Raw genomic sequence first — 14,888 nt, 5'->3', positions numbered from 1 at the left:
GGCTTGGCTGGGCCCATCCTCGCTCCAGGGGAGATGCGACAAGGGGGGGTCCCTCCTCCGGCTGCCCTGGAGTAGCAGCAGGGCCACGGTTCTGCTTCCTCGGTGCCCCAAAAAGGTCCCACCTCTTACCCCTGCAAACCCAAACACGCCAGTCAAGCACCTGCTGGCAGTTTATTAAAGGAAGCTGTTTTCAGGTGTGTTTATCCCTCCTGCCAAGCGCTTTCTCAGCACATCTAATGAAGGGCTGCGCAGGCATTACGGTGGCTGCATGGTGAAATACGCTGCAAACACTCCTTCCCCACTACATAGGGAAGCCACCACATCTCACCCAGAAGGCTCCGCAGCACGAAGCACCCAACAGCAGCCTTGCCTTCTGGCCGCCATTGGAAGGCCCTGTGTCCCAAGCATGTACCACGGGCACAGCTCCGTCCACGGACTGAGACTCTTCCCCACTCCTCCCTCATCAGCAGCAGGTTGGTACCTGTCACCACAAGACCCGCCACCCAGACTTTGGGGCTGGGGGCTTTCCTGGCCACTATATCCTCAGAAGAACCATTTTTCACTTTTTCCCAGGACCGGGCTCCACAAATTCAAAATATCCGGAGGTGACTCCCACACCCAAGGTGACAGCAAGAACAACTCTTGCTTTTATTGAACATCTCTTCCCTTGCCTGACCCGCAGGCGTAGCAACGCCAGGACTGGCCCACTGCTGCTCGTTTGTTTTCCAGTGGTCTGACTTCAGACTTCTCAATGCTGCAAGACACTTCCTAGGCAATTAGTACTCATTAGAGAACTGTGACAGCATGATACAACTTTTCCTACTGTAAATAGGCAAGTTCCAGGGAAAGCAACATATATATCAATCTAAGTAAGTAACATTACTCTTAAAACATCTAATTTGACTCCAAATGTTTTATGATTAACTGTAAACTATGGCTACAGACCAGTTGGCTGATGCAGAGGGTGTTGGTTCCCTTCACAAATGCGGGGAATGACTTACCATCGTACTACAAGCCACAAATAATGAATTCCTTCCACCTCTCAAACTTTTTTTCAAAAATGGAGACAGAACCACCCACCAATGAGTCCCATTCAAAACACTTCCCCATCCTCCCTTCCTTTGGGACCTTTTCATACCGCCCTCATCTGCTCCGAGACTTGCACTCGGCTCCCTGGACCAGGAATTGCATCTTGTCTGAAAAATGGACTACAAGGAGCAAGGCACCGTCCAGTGGTTGATCTAAAAACCATTTCCCACGTGTACAATCAGCACAGGCTGAGGCTTTGCATGGACTGCTCTGACGGCCTCCAGCCTGGGGCTTGACTGATGCCTCCTGGGCTCCTGAACATCAAATTCAACATTACTGCTTTGCTTTCCCCAGGTTTCATGAGAAGCTGAAGTTAAGCTACAGGAACTCAACCAGGGATGGCTTTTTAAAACATAGCCCACGCTCAATTCACAGATATCACTGCCCACCCCCAGAATTACCAGTGTTCTTGATGACAAATTCACCTTTCACGTCTTTAAGCCCTTGAAAGGAGGTAGTCGAAAGGGAACTCTGAATACGATCTTTAAATGAGACCTTTATTTACAGAAATTATCTTTGAGCATTTCTTTGCAAGACCCCTGTACCATAACCTAGGAGAAAGGAATTAAGATTGACTCAAAGCATCTAGATTAGCAATTCTTTCTTAGCACCTGTGTTGCTCCATGCTAATCTTCATGAGGGAAAAAAAGATTACCCTGGAAAATTAAAATACCTTTATAACATTCTGTCTGAATTTATCTGCTACCCACAAATGGACTCTAGGGTTCAGTTTAAGCCAGTCAGTGCACAGAAAGACCAAAGAACAAGTGGAGAAAAGCGCACAGTGAAAAGTCAGTTTAATGAAATTTTGCATGACAAATTATGGCAATTATCATAATTGGAATTCCTAAAACTAGAGGATTATGGGGAGACATGGTAAATTTTCAAATATGTAACATGTTTCTAGAAAGGAAATAAACCATTTTCTACACTCACTGGGAGAACAAGAGGCCGGTCAAACTGCAGAATGGGACGCATCAGGAACAGTCATTTAACGGCAGCAAAACCTACGCAATGGAATCAACACCGCAGTGACTGGGGACAGGGGGAGAGTCACTACAAAGTCGGGGGTTTTATTCCTGCAGGCGTCTAACAACTCAGACATCTGCCCAGCCTGCTCTCAGCGGAGTGCTGCCGAGGACTCAGTTAGTTAGATCTTTCCCTGCCCGGTCTTCTCAGTAGTAGTGCATCACGCCCTCAGAAATGGACTACAAAATGATGTTACAATTACACATTTTCTTACCTTAGTGTTTGTATTTCCTGTGGTTGCAATCTTATTTTTAATTTTACGGTAACAGGTTTACTTCTGGGTCTAGTAACATCACCATTCTTGCAACATTTTCCCCATCAGCTGCGCTCAACTATTTCACTCTTCAATATCTCTTTTTTTTGTCCCCTAGAAAATCTGAAAGGCCGTGCCCACATCAGTCAGCAACCAGAGCGAGACCCACAGTAACTGCTAACAGCATCCGCATGTTAACACCAGAGCTAAGAGCGAAGGTGCAGCAGGAGGGGAACGGAGGCACCACCACCAGCCTCCCTCCCAGCAGCCATTGCCCAGCACAGGATTCACCACGCCGGGCTCGGGGCGTTTTGTTGGCTTGTTTTCTGATAAAATTTTTACTGTAGTTCCCACATACGTTTTGATATGACAGTCTTACATACGTCTTTCAAAACACATAGGCATTATCTGGTTTGATCTGTCACTAGTTTACTAAGGCTTAAAGCAGAGTGAAAGAAGTTTTGCTTTGCCCTAACATGTCTTGTTGGGCAGGACCCGAACTCGTGTGGCCAGTTCTGCCAGTGGTTCACACTAATGTTTTCCTCTTCCCTGTAAACATATATGCAAAACTTCCAGCTGAAATAAAATTTGTATCAGTAAATATTTTTTTTTTAATTTACTGATATATTTTTTTTAGAATACAGATGTCTTTAGAATGCTGTAGGTGATTGCGGATCACCACTTAACCCCACGGCAGCCAGCACGCCTATTCCATTTTTCTGCATCTCTACACACCATCAATTTCATTTTAGGGGAAGCACCTCAAGGTGAGACTGCACAGACCCCATGGGGTTTGGGACCAGGAAACAATTCCTGTTTCTCCACAAGCAGGCCCTGCTGACCAAGATACCTTATTAATTTCTTTAAGCTGACAACAAGCTGCTTTATGCTACAAAGTTGTTTGAAAAGAGTAGTTTAAATCTGAGTATCTCAGTGTAAGAAGAGCTAAGATGCAAAATGCAGATCACGTATTTGAAAATGCAGAAGGTCCCCAGACCTTGTGATGCAGAAACAACTGTGTGGGTGGGTATGAGGACACATGCCACGCTTCTGGCAGTGAGCTGCAGGGGAAGGGGTGCATCAATACGTTTGTGCATGGTTAAAAAACCCCGTAAATCTAACGAGGAAAAAAAAAACTCCAAAATGCAAAAAGGTATGAGAGACAATCCAGAGAAATCACAAATGCTGTGGCACAGCTCATCATTAGCCGTTTTCACTCCCCAGGAAAGTAATCCAAGATGTTCCTCCAATGGGCTACCAGGAAAAGCAAAGCATCCCCCTTCCCCAACAGCTTAAGACTCCCACAAGGGCTACCAACAGGCAACAGGTAAAATTAAACATATTCTCAACCCCCCTCAAAGAAAAGCGTGCTTCATTAAAATAGAGGCAATAAAGACTGGTTTGCTATTTGAACAATTTCAAAGTTGCTTTTGTGCTACAACCTGGGTTTTAATTTTCAATTCATGCTATGTTAAATGCTTCTTTAATTTTCTTTTTAAATGGTGCATTTTTAAGTCTCCTTAACCTACAGGAGAAAGAGCAAGCAAGCGAGAAATTATCTATCAGTAAACTATCAAGGAAATAGGAAAGTTTGGGGAATTTATAGGCAAAGTGACCTGGTCACTGTTCTTAGTGACTACCAAATTCCAACTGTCCTGGACAAGAATATACCATATGTTTTAATAACAAAACTCAACTTTCACACAAAAGGTCCAGATGATTAGAAAACATCCAAAGCAAAAAGTAAGTTCTGGTTACAGTAGGAGTACTTCAGAATTACACACAGGAGAACACATTCTTCCTTTTATTTTGGTGGAACAGAATACATTATCCTTCAGCCCAAACTAGCCAAAGCTGGCAATATTACCTTTCTCTTCATGCTGCAAGACTTCAGGAAACGGAACAGGGACAGGAAGGGTTAGAAGTTCATTTTCTATTTAAGGCTGTTAATTCACCAAGATACTTAAAAATGTACTCAACTTTAAGCATGAATAGTTGCATTGACTTCAGTAAGATTATTCACATAGAAAGTCAGGCAAGTGCTTAAATGGCTTGTTGAATCAAGCCATTAAAATGAGAGCTACTTTATTATACAGATTTATTTTAATGGCTGACTGAGCTCATTACATGAGCCTATTTTATTCTTCCAAGGGCTAACAGCTGTTTCCTCATCAACTTTTCTGAAGGTGTGACCTGTATGCCTCCTACACTTCACTGTAGCCACAGAAACATATAATTTTCTAAGAAAAATTGTATGCAACATCTATTATATATAGTGGCTTAGCTCTCCCTTAAATAGTAACAGAAAAGAACAGTACAAAACAATAGTTTCACTTTTTCCAACACACAAGAGCATCTTATTGAAAAGCTAAAATAAAAAAGTATCACCACAATATAAATCCCCAAATAATAATAATGAAACAGGAAGAAAGAAAACAAGTTAGCAAAACATTTTGGGGACTTTAAATTCTCTTACTACCGCATTAAAAAAGCTTTTCTGGTGAACCACACTGTTTTGTTTCTCTCTGTTTACAAACCCACTAGATAGGGAACAACGGTGTCCACAACCTACGTTGGGATTAAAAGGTAAAAACACAATCTGCCCCATCTGCAGTCCAAAAAGAGAATGAACCCAAGCGGGCAGTCAGTGAGCGCAGGAACTGGGGAGGACACGGTTTCCCTGCAGGTGGCAGAAACTCATAAGGGGGAGGAGGGGTTACGAAAGCAGAATTCGAGTTGGAACCGTGTTGGAAAGTTCTATCTTGGAGGCCTGCAAGACATGAACTACTGAAGAAACAGTCAAAAGGTCCCAATGAAAAGCTGTGACAAGCTGTAATGTGCCATTTCAATTACAAGGATGAGGGGAAATGTTTGGTTTATTTATTTTTTTTGGCTCATCAATATGATGAGCTTTCACGTCCCAAACCACATTCAGGTAGTTTCCAAGTCTGCTTTTTTTGTGTGGAATCTACTGATCCAGACCAAAAAACCAAACAAACAGAACAGGGATGCACAGTTCTTAAGTCCTGGAGCCTTCAACACTGCCTGAAATAATAGCTGGCCTGGGGTATCCAGAGATGCCTGCAAGATGGTGTTCATAGCAGCCTTGCAAGCAGATCGGCTCACATCTGCTATGTGCTGCCAACATTCTGCCCGTCACCTTCGTCATTAGGACCTGAAACAGAGAAAGTAGTTCTTTGTCATAGGAAATAGCTTTTGTTTCTTACCTTACAACAACAGATCCTGCTTGGGAAGACTACAGAATTCTCAGATTTAGGATTTCAATGACAGATGAGTTCTCCCTGCTCCCGCCCCAGCTGACATCTTACTTCTGCAGATTATGTTCTGTCCACTGCAGAATTTTATGTCCTTGACTAATCTGGTTTGGGGATCCCAGTAGCATCCCAGAGCCTAAAAGCTCAGTTTCCAGCCTCTTCAATCCACCCACTGCTTTTGTTCGTATTCATTCCTTCTTTATTTCCCCTGCAGTGAATTAGAATGGAGGACTGGTCTCAGTCAAAGGTGGGATGTTCTAAACCATAGGAAAGAAAAGCACAGATGACTCCTAAATCAGGACCACAGAAGGAAGCCTTCCTCTAACAAAGACTATTGCCTTTCTTAAATTATGGTCTCCTCATTACACTCTTTCCATGTCCCTTTGTAAACCTTCTGCTTTCCAAACAGCACTCAAAAAGGGCAAAAAGGAGGACCTGGGAAACTACAGGCCGGTCAGCCTCACCTCCATCCCTGGAAAGATGATGGAACAGCTTGTTCTGGGCATCATCTCAAAGCATATGGAGGAAAAGAAAGCTATCAGAACACTGGAGAGTTGGGCAGAAAGGAACCTGATGAAGTTCAACAAGGGCAAGTGTCAGGTGCTGCACCTGGGGAGGAATAACCCCCTGCACCAGTACAGGTTGGGGGCTGACCTGCTGGAGAACAGCTCTGAGGAAAAAGACCTGGGAGTCCTGGTGGACAACAGGGTGACCATGAGCCAGCAATGTGCCCCTGTGGCAAAGAAGGCCAATGGCATCCTGGGGTGCATCAGGAGGAGTGCAACCAGCAGGTTGAGGGAGGTCATCCTCCCCCTCTACTCTGCCCTGGGGAGGCCCCATCTGGAGCACTGGGTCCAGCTCTGGGCTCCCCAGTTCAAGAAGGACAGGGAACTGCTGGAGAGGGTACAGCAGAGGGCTACAAAGATGATGAGGGGCCTGGAGCATCTCTTTTAGGAGGAGAGGCTGAGGGACTTGGGTCTTTTCAGTCTGGAGAAGAGAAGACTGAGGGGGGATCTGATCAACGCTTATAAATACTTAAAGGGTGGGTGTCAAGAGGGCAGTCAAGAGGGTGGCAGAGCCCTGGAACAGGCTGCCCAGAGGGATGGTGGAGTCTTCTTCTCTGGAGACGTTCAAAACCCGCCTGGACAAGATCCTGTGCAACCTGCTCTGGGTGGACCTGCTTTGGCAGGGGATTGGACTAGATGATCTCCAGAGGTCCCTTCCAACCCCATATCATTCTGTGATTCTGTTATTCTGTGATACTCATGGGTCAGTCTGGATCCTGCCTGCTGAACGTAGCTCAAGACAGTCATTTCAGTTTTTAAAGTGCAAGCCTTGGCCATGTTGAAGGCAAAAATGAAACTAGCAACCACCCCTTAAAAATCCCGTAAATGAAGCTAGAACTAATTGAAGCATAGATAACCTCTGCTAAACTGTGACATGTAACTCAGGTGGAAGCAGCAGAGGGGCCTTTATACCAGTTTGGAGGAGCATGAAACGGTTGCATTCAAAAAGGCAATTCATGCAACAAGTCTTGTTCCACAAACACCTGTGAGAAATAACAGGCCAGAAGTACATCTATGATATACAGTTACAGAGAGTACAGTCTGCCTTAAAGAACACAAAAATATATGGAAAACAGGAAACTCCATTGTCTTTCTTCCTTACCACTTCCAACTGATCCTGAAGGTGCAATGACATCATCATCACTGTCTTCCTCATTTGATTGTGTTACCTCTGGCTCAGGTGCTACATTCTTCACTTCTTGCTCTTGTTCCACTCTACTCCGCAAGGCCAGGATCCGATGGTGTAATGCAGCATACAACTGCCCTGTATCTTTAGAGCTCGCCTGCATTTTTTTTAACATTCAGAAACAAGAAGAAGGTGCAAGGAATTATAACAGAATAAAACACTGCCTAAATAATACACAACAGTCATGCCAAATTTCACAATCTACTTTTCAGTTTTCTCATATAGGGTTTTTCAGCCTAGGTCAGAACAGGCTGTGGTACACATAGCAAGATGGTAGATATACAGAACTCTGGTGGTGAGAATATATTCCTCTCCACTCAGCACCAACTTTCCTGGCTCACATTGCCAGTGCTGGCTGATTTTATACAACCTTTCTCACCCACGAGTCACACAGCTTTCCTGATGCCTCCCGAAAGCTTATATTAAAAAGACCTATAATTAAAAAGTTTGCCTTGCACAGATTTTTCCAGGCTTGTCAATCACTCAAATTCACATACTAATTAATCCTAATCAAGTCACTTAATTGTTCCACGATGCACCAACATAAAATTTTAACATAAGACCTAATGAGAAAAGTGAATGGACACGCAGTCAGGCAGGTGATTATTCCAATTTTTGGGGGTTGGGGTTTTGGGGTTGTTTTTTTTTTTTTACCACACTCTTTTATGCTAGTCAGCTGTTTCAGAGGGAAGCACTTGTGATAACCTGTCCAAGAATATATCTTTTTTATTCTCAAAAGTTAATAGACACTTCATGCTTTCAAAAGAATCAATTTTTAGGCCTATCAAACTAAGTATTTAATGGATGTTATTTAAAAGGGAACTCATTTTGAATACTATGAAACTGTGTCTTCATTATGTCAATTAAGTCCTCATATTAACTACTATTACCCTTATCCTACGTTAACTGTAAGGTAACCACCCCACTTCTAATTCTTTCATAAAAAATTGTTTCTGTCCTCCCCATCTGTCACTTAAATCTGTCACCTCTACATCTACTAAATTCCCCTGCAACGAGCTATAGTGAATAAATTATTCACTGCATTCATTATTGAGCAACCTGGTCTGGTGGGAGGTGTCCCTGCCCAGGGCAGGGGGGTTGGAACTCGATGAGCTTTAAGGTTCCTTCCAGCTCTAACCACTGTATGACTCCATACCAGACACTTTTTATCAATACTAAAATCAACAGTGAATAACCTGATGACAGATTAACTCAAACGTTTAAAATCTGGAAAAACGCTAAGAAAAAGTTAACCATGAATTTCACCGCTTTTTCTTCCTCAATGGATATTCAGTATCATTAAATTCGACCCCGGGCTCCAGATCCCAGCCCTACAAACCTAATGTCCCAGGGGAAGCTGCTGCTCTCTCAATTTTTGATCCATAAACACTTAATTCTTTAGCAACCCCTTGTGTAGAACCAGTGCAACCTCTCTAAATCTTTAAGTGCTCTTGGCACATTAGAGAATGACCTTTCTTTCTTACTGACTGTATCATGATCTCCCAAGTATTTTAGTAATTCTAATTGGGATTGCTGCTTCTCCATTTAGTAAGCACAGAAATCATTTTCACCGTCTTACTACTGCTTGGAATACTCTGTATTCAAAGAAAATCGAAGTTAAAACGTGTTACCCTTAACTACTAACACAATGTTCTTGACAGATATTTAATGTTTCACTTCCAGTGGTCAGCTATACATCCACCCACACAGACAGTGACAGCCTTCCCATACTACAAGTTCTGGTAGATCTACTTTTAGTTAAAAATCAATAGAAATCTATGAAATACCTATTTCCCCTGATAGCAAAAAATGATTTGCATTAATCTTACACTAGTTACAGTCTCGGTAGGTTTGGAAAAGACCCCACGACTCCATGGTCAATGCTTTGGACAATCTGGCTTCCTAAGGTCACCTTTTATGGGGAATTTCTTCACAACCAGTCAGGCTTTTCAAACAAGCAAAGTCTGCCAAGGCCCTTGTCTCTGGGGAGAGGGTGGTGGTAAGGAGGTAGGGTGCAAAGAAGAATGGGAATGTTACCTCAACAAGCAGGCACCAATTTTAGTAGGAAGGTTAAAATGTAAACAAAACCCAATACTCACTGATATAAGAAAAACTTTAACTCCCTGGTCCTCTGTATCCATGGCAGTGATCCGGATACTCTTCTCACTGGCTTTATCAATCTGCATCTGAGCCCAGAGCTTGGTATTTAAGATTAACCTGAGACTCCCCTGAGTCCTCATCACTAAAGCCAAGATACAAGATCAGTTAGGTAGAAAAAGACATCAGGAAGCTCAAAACAGCCAAGGTGGCTTTTTATTGTGTGAATGTTTAAGTCTCTTTACAAAGAATATCAAGGGAAAGCCCTTAAAACGGGAATCTTGTCACAACTGTTAATCAGAAGAATGTTGGCTATTAAAGATTATCAGTCATGTCTGAATTCAGTCCAAAGTCTTATATGTTAATATATCAAAGTTCAGTGGTTGGATCAGAGCTGATAATCTCAGGCTAATGCACATTCCTGCCAGTCTGAACAATCTTGCACTATTCAAAGAGACTTTCCCCACCACAAGCATCCCATCCCAAAACGCAAACAGCCCAGATCTGAAGAAGGTTACCATAAATTTCTAGTCAAATATTCTAGTTGTTAAATACAGCTTCCTTTTATGGGGAAAAAAGTAACTGGAACATTTGCTACAACAAGAGAATATGAAAAAATACTCTTTGGAGGAAACAGTTATAAATTGAGGCAACAGAAAAGGTCCAAACTGCTTCTGGGTTGCTGTAGCTAAGACATAATCCAAAGTGGATGCTGCTTTGTATCATGGAAGTATCCTGTGAAAACAGCACTGTCATCCAGTACCTCATTTCCCCTGGTTCCTCTTACCCAGCCGAGACTGTAATGTTCCATCATCTGTGGAGGCCATATCATTGAGTCTCAGAAGTCCTCGACCTCTTTCTACCCAAGACTGAGAGTTTTTATCAAATACAAACAGCTTGCACTGAATCTGTAACAGAAAATATCTCTATAGCATAGTGGTTGATTGAAGTAATAATATATTTCAGAATTAGTCACCTACAGCTGGTTAAAACATTTTCAGATTTCATATTGAAATTTTAAACTGTTTATAGCTGTGGAAACCAAAGTAGTTGTCCTCTCTTTTTGCAATAAATTCCTCAAAATATGCTGTCTGGTTTGATAAGGTTTTTTTTAACAGAAACTATATATTCCTAAAGACGACCTGTGTTCAAGGTCAAACAAGAACAATAATTTTCAGATAGGGTATAAAATTCCACAGAGGAAACTTATTGTAATAAGAGACTGGGCAAAAATCATCTACAGTCTTAAATCAGTCAATTCTTTAAAAAGTCTCAGGTGCACTTTGTACCACTGCAGGTGGTATTTGTTACTGGGAAGACCCAGCACAATGAAAGCAAAGCAAAATTTTTGCTGTATTAAGGAAGAAAGGATGAACAAACATGTTAGCTCATTGTCAATTCATAAAGCCTGACCCACACCAAAGCATGAATAAACAAGAGGTATATTTCCTGTCTTCCTGGTTCATCCGTTTGGAAAAGTCCCCCTTTTGTACTTTCCGATGGTAGGACCTTTCCTGCTTCCCGTAAAAGCTCCTTTTCTTGCCCTGCTAACATCTATACTTTATATCCCCCCCTCTAATGAACACCTAGCTCTGTACCGTTCATTTCCGCAACATTAACACAGTTCTGTCTGTACAAGTCCCGTTGGGGATTCTAGTGCATTACACTTCACAGGAAAAAAGAACCGAGGTGAGAGGTTTAAGTTACAACACATTCATGCAAACGAGTCCTCTATTGTACACAACCGCTAAAAGTTGTGCTTTTCCCGAGTGAAACGGGACTCTCATCTCACTCCCATCTCTTCAGTGCCTTGTTCGATTACATGAAGGATTCAATAGTTTCTGAATTATACAGCAACAGAGAAGTACCAGAACAACTATTTAAAGACCATTCATGTCTGGGAAGAAGAAGGCCGAGAAGAAAAACATTCCAGGTTATTGTTCTGTAGGATAATACAAGTAGAACTGCTTTAGTTACTGCCATAGTGCATCTCTATGTCAGAATAGACTACCTTGTCTGAAAAAGCAAACATTATCCTTAAGAAATAACACAGTTCAGGTGCTGAGAAACTTTAAAGATCAAGAAAAACAACTATAATTTGAGGATAAAGAAAGAAGGAAAAAATCCATATACATCACTTCGTTTTACAAGAAAACGTTGCACGTTTTTCTTAAGGTCATACTGAAGTTAATAAGTTCAAGTTAATGAATAACTATGATGTTAAACAAATCACGATTAAAATCAGGAGTCTTTAAGTCATGACCAAACGTCCTTCTAAAATGTCACTAATTCAATTAAGTACCTCAAGACAAATTCCTGAGTATTGTTTTACAGTTTCTGCTACGCAAGAAAGCAGATTCCTGGCATCATAGTCTGTTCTGAGTTTTTTTAAAAAAAAATCTTCAGTAGTACAATAATTAAAGACCTTAAAATATTTAGTTCATTTAAATTTTCTTCAAATAATTGTTTTGTAGGACACAGAGGCTTTAATGTGATTGATTCAGGGAAGCATGCTTAAAATTTGCCTGGATGGCCCAAGCATTAAAGTTTATTCATAAAGAGGAAATTAAGAAACACCGAAGTAAGGATCTGATAATAAATACCCCAAAGTTTGCATTTTAACACAAGAAAGTACATTAGAGATATAGAGGAGGTTGAGTTGCAGGGAATCAGGTGGTGTGCATTCACTGGACATCCATATGAATCCCCAGAAACTCACAGCTCCTCTACTTTATCCATTTCTTACCTGCAAGACATTACTTTCAGCTTCCTCCCCAGTAATCACTTCCACCTTCGCTAATAAACACTTCCTTGCTGTTGCTTTAGTATAGGCTGCTGCAGACTCTGCCAGTGATTCTGAAATATTATTAGCTGAACAACATTTTAAAAGTTTGAGAGTGATTAGCATATAATTATGTAAGGTTTATAAAGGTCTCAGAAGTACACCAGAATTTAGAGAAATAAAAGTACAAAAGATGGATGTTAATGGAATATTAGAAACAGGACTCAAGTTTAAAGCAGAAGTCAAAGCTTGTCTTTTAAGTCTTGTTTTAAAAGCATATGACAACACAAGGGACAGAAGAGGGAAATTATCTAAATTTTGTCCCTGCCTCCAATATTTCAAACCCTTTGCTAACACAGGGACACCTCTGTACCTGCAGGCGCTCCAGGAGCACTGGTGCCGCGTACAGCTGTGCCTACACACCTACAGCACCACTCATTTCCCACTTGTATTTTGATTTGCAAGCAGTTTGCTGAAGAAAACTGATAGCTCCCAAATTTTCCAGAAAATCTTGCCAATCTGAAGAGTCACAGAAGTCTAGAATCCAGCAAACAGTTCTTGATTCAAGCAACACATTCAGTGCCCCTACTCAATACAATATACATTTGACTCAGACATTCCGCGCTGGCAGTACAATAGAATTGTTAAAAAACAGTTTGCCACAGTTCTACACTCTCTAGGTTGAAGTACCTGCTCTGTTAATTCCCTCTATTTTCATTCTGCTGAAGATACACCCGATACCACAGAACAACCACGAAAAAGACAGTGTAGCCTGTATGTATTTAATATTAAAGACCAAAAGACGAGAATCGATAGCACCCAGCACATCACCTCCCACCCCCAGCCTGTATCTTTGGTTACAGGAGACAGTAAAGGCAACATAAAAATGTCATGTCTTTATAAAGTAAGGGGATATTGAAAACCGCAATCACTTAAACAAGGATTAACTACCATTCCTAAAATAAAATTTTGTTTTTCACCTTTCTCTGGTGTGGCTTCCTGAGAAGATGATTCGGACCCAGACTCGGTAGCAGCATTCTCCTTATTGCTTTCTGTACTACCTTCATTTGATTTTGGTGGACTCTATCGCAAAGGAGAGGAGGTAAACAGAAGAGAGAAAGAATAAACTAATTTTACAGAAAAGGAACAGTGATCAATTACTGCCGGAAGCTCTAGTGTCTATAAAACCACACGGCAAACAAGAATCCTGCAGATGACATGCTTTCACAGTAAAAGCTATCCTGCTGCCCTAGCCAGGGAACCGAATGGAACATGACCTGAAAAGCAGCTCAAATGATTTTCCCCTGAACTAAAACCAAATTTCAACCCTTATTTTGGAGTTATGTTCAACAAAGCAAACCAGTTTCAGCTACGGTTCAACTCAAGGCATACCTGACTGAACTCCTCGCTCAATGCTCAGACAGGTATGAATGCACAGCACTGAATGTTTCCCATCTGTACCAGCAGAGCAGTGACACCACCGGTAGGAAGTGACAAGGCGTTACAAGTTATACCACAATAAACAGAATTTCCTCAATCTTACCCCAGTATTGAGGCAGTCGCCTCACTGCTGGGCTTGAAATCCCATCACTGGGGGAGTCACGTAACAACTATTCTCAATTTGGTGGCCAGCAAACATAAAACACCCTCAAATACTTATATGGAAGAAGCCATTCAAAGCAGCGAGCTGTGCCGTAAAGTGTCTGGACTCGAGGGCCACATGCACTCCAGAGACAGCCCAGCCTGGCAGGGCGATCCTAGGGAGCGCTGCTGGTGCAGACAATAGCTCACAGCGACCCCCCCATGCTGCACTCCAAATAAGCTACCTACAAGGGAAACCACTAAAAGAAAACCCTGCTCCAGTGACAAGTATAATTATAGGTTCTCAAAATTCCTGAGTGATAATCCATAACACACACTACTCACAAAATCACATTTCCAGCACAGTGGATACTCACTAGGACTCGCTCACTCATGTTCTGTCCAAAAACAAACTTGTTGCTCGATGCATCTGTGCTGTTTGTAGAGTTCTCTACACTGAAAAAAAAAAAACCCAAAACAAAACAGGTTTTGTAAGTCAGGAAAACATATGTTTATCTTCTACTGATAAAATTCCTCAAAAAGCAAGTGATTGTCACTGGCTTTAAAAATTAAGCACCAGTTGACACAGAAACACAGGCAGAAATTAATTTAACTTAGTAACATACTGGTAGTAACACACCACATACTGGTTTTACAGAACGAGAATTCTCTCAGAATGACGGGAAATGATTTTGTCACTGTAAATATCTTCCCTTTAGATATCTAATTACATATTAAGCAATGCTGAATGCTAAGTGAAGGCTTACTGCTTAATCATATAACATACTTTTTTAAAAAAAAAAAATCGTTCTACATGCACAAACTTGAACCACTACACATTTTTAGGTCAATTTTCTCAGAAAGGGAAAGAATTGAAACGTAAGCACTTGCAATATCGTACCTGAAGCAAAGGCAGCAGTGATAAGTAATGCCTTTTATTAGACCAGCTGCAATGCTACAGCCTCCCCAAGAGGTTTCACAATCAAATCTCAGCCCTCACATCTTCCTTATAGAATAAGCGTCCTCCTCC

At 41.7% G+C, this 14,888-nt stretch overlaps 1 protein-coding gene across 4 annotated transcripts in view; it reads right to left on the bottom strand.

Annotated features, from left to right (window-relative positions):
• Positions 1-1,869: 1,869 nt before the first annotated feature.
• The window catches only part of RANBP3 (RAN binding protein 3), a 54,185-nt gene continuing 41,166 nt past the window's right edge, over positions 1,870-14,888 (bottom strand). For 3 of the 4 annotated variants that reach the window (XM_074163959.1, XM_074163958.1, XM_074163961.1), the window contains 7 exons: positions 14,236-14,314; positions 13,258-13,360; positions 12,242-12,366; positions 10,283-10,403; positions 9,498-9,640; positions 7,315-7,495; positions 1,870-5,546 (listed from right to left, as the gene is read on the bottom strand). In XM_074163959.1, coding sequence (XP_074020060.1) covers positions 5,503-5,546; positions 7,315-7,495; positions 9,498-9,640; positions 10,283-10,403; positions 12,242-12,366; positions 13,258-13,360; positions 14,236-14,314 — 796 coding nt within the window. In that variant the 3' untranslated portion in view covers positions 1,870-5,502. The remainder of the gene's footprint in view (positions 5,547-7,314; positions 7,496-9,497; positions 9,641-10,282; positions 10,404-12,241; positions 12,367-13,257; positions 13,361-14,235; positions 14,315-14,888) is intronic. The other variant, XM_074163960.1, reaches the window with a different exon arrangement.

The sequence above is a fragment of the Numenius arquata genome, chromosome 25 (assembly GCF_964106895.1).
Source record: "Numenius arquata chromosome 25, bNumArq3.hap1.1, whole genome shotgun sequence".
In the NCBI taxonomy this organism is placed as follows: Eukaryota; Metazoa; Chordata; class Aves; order Charadriiformes; family Scolopacidae; genus Numenius; species Numenius arquata.
This window is presented reverse-complemented; position numbering and strand designations above follow the sequence as displayed.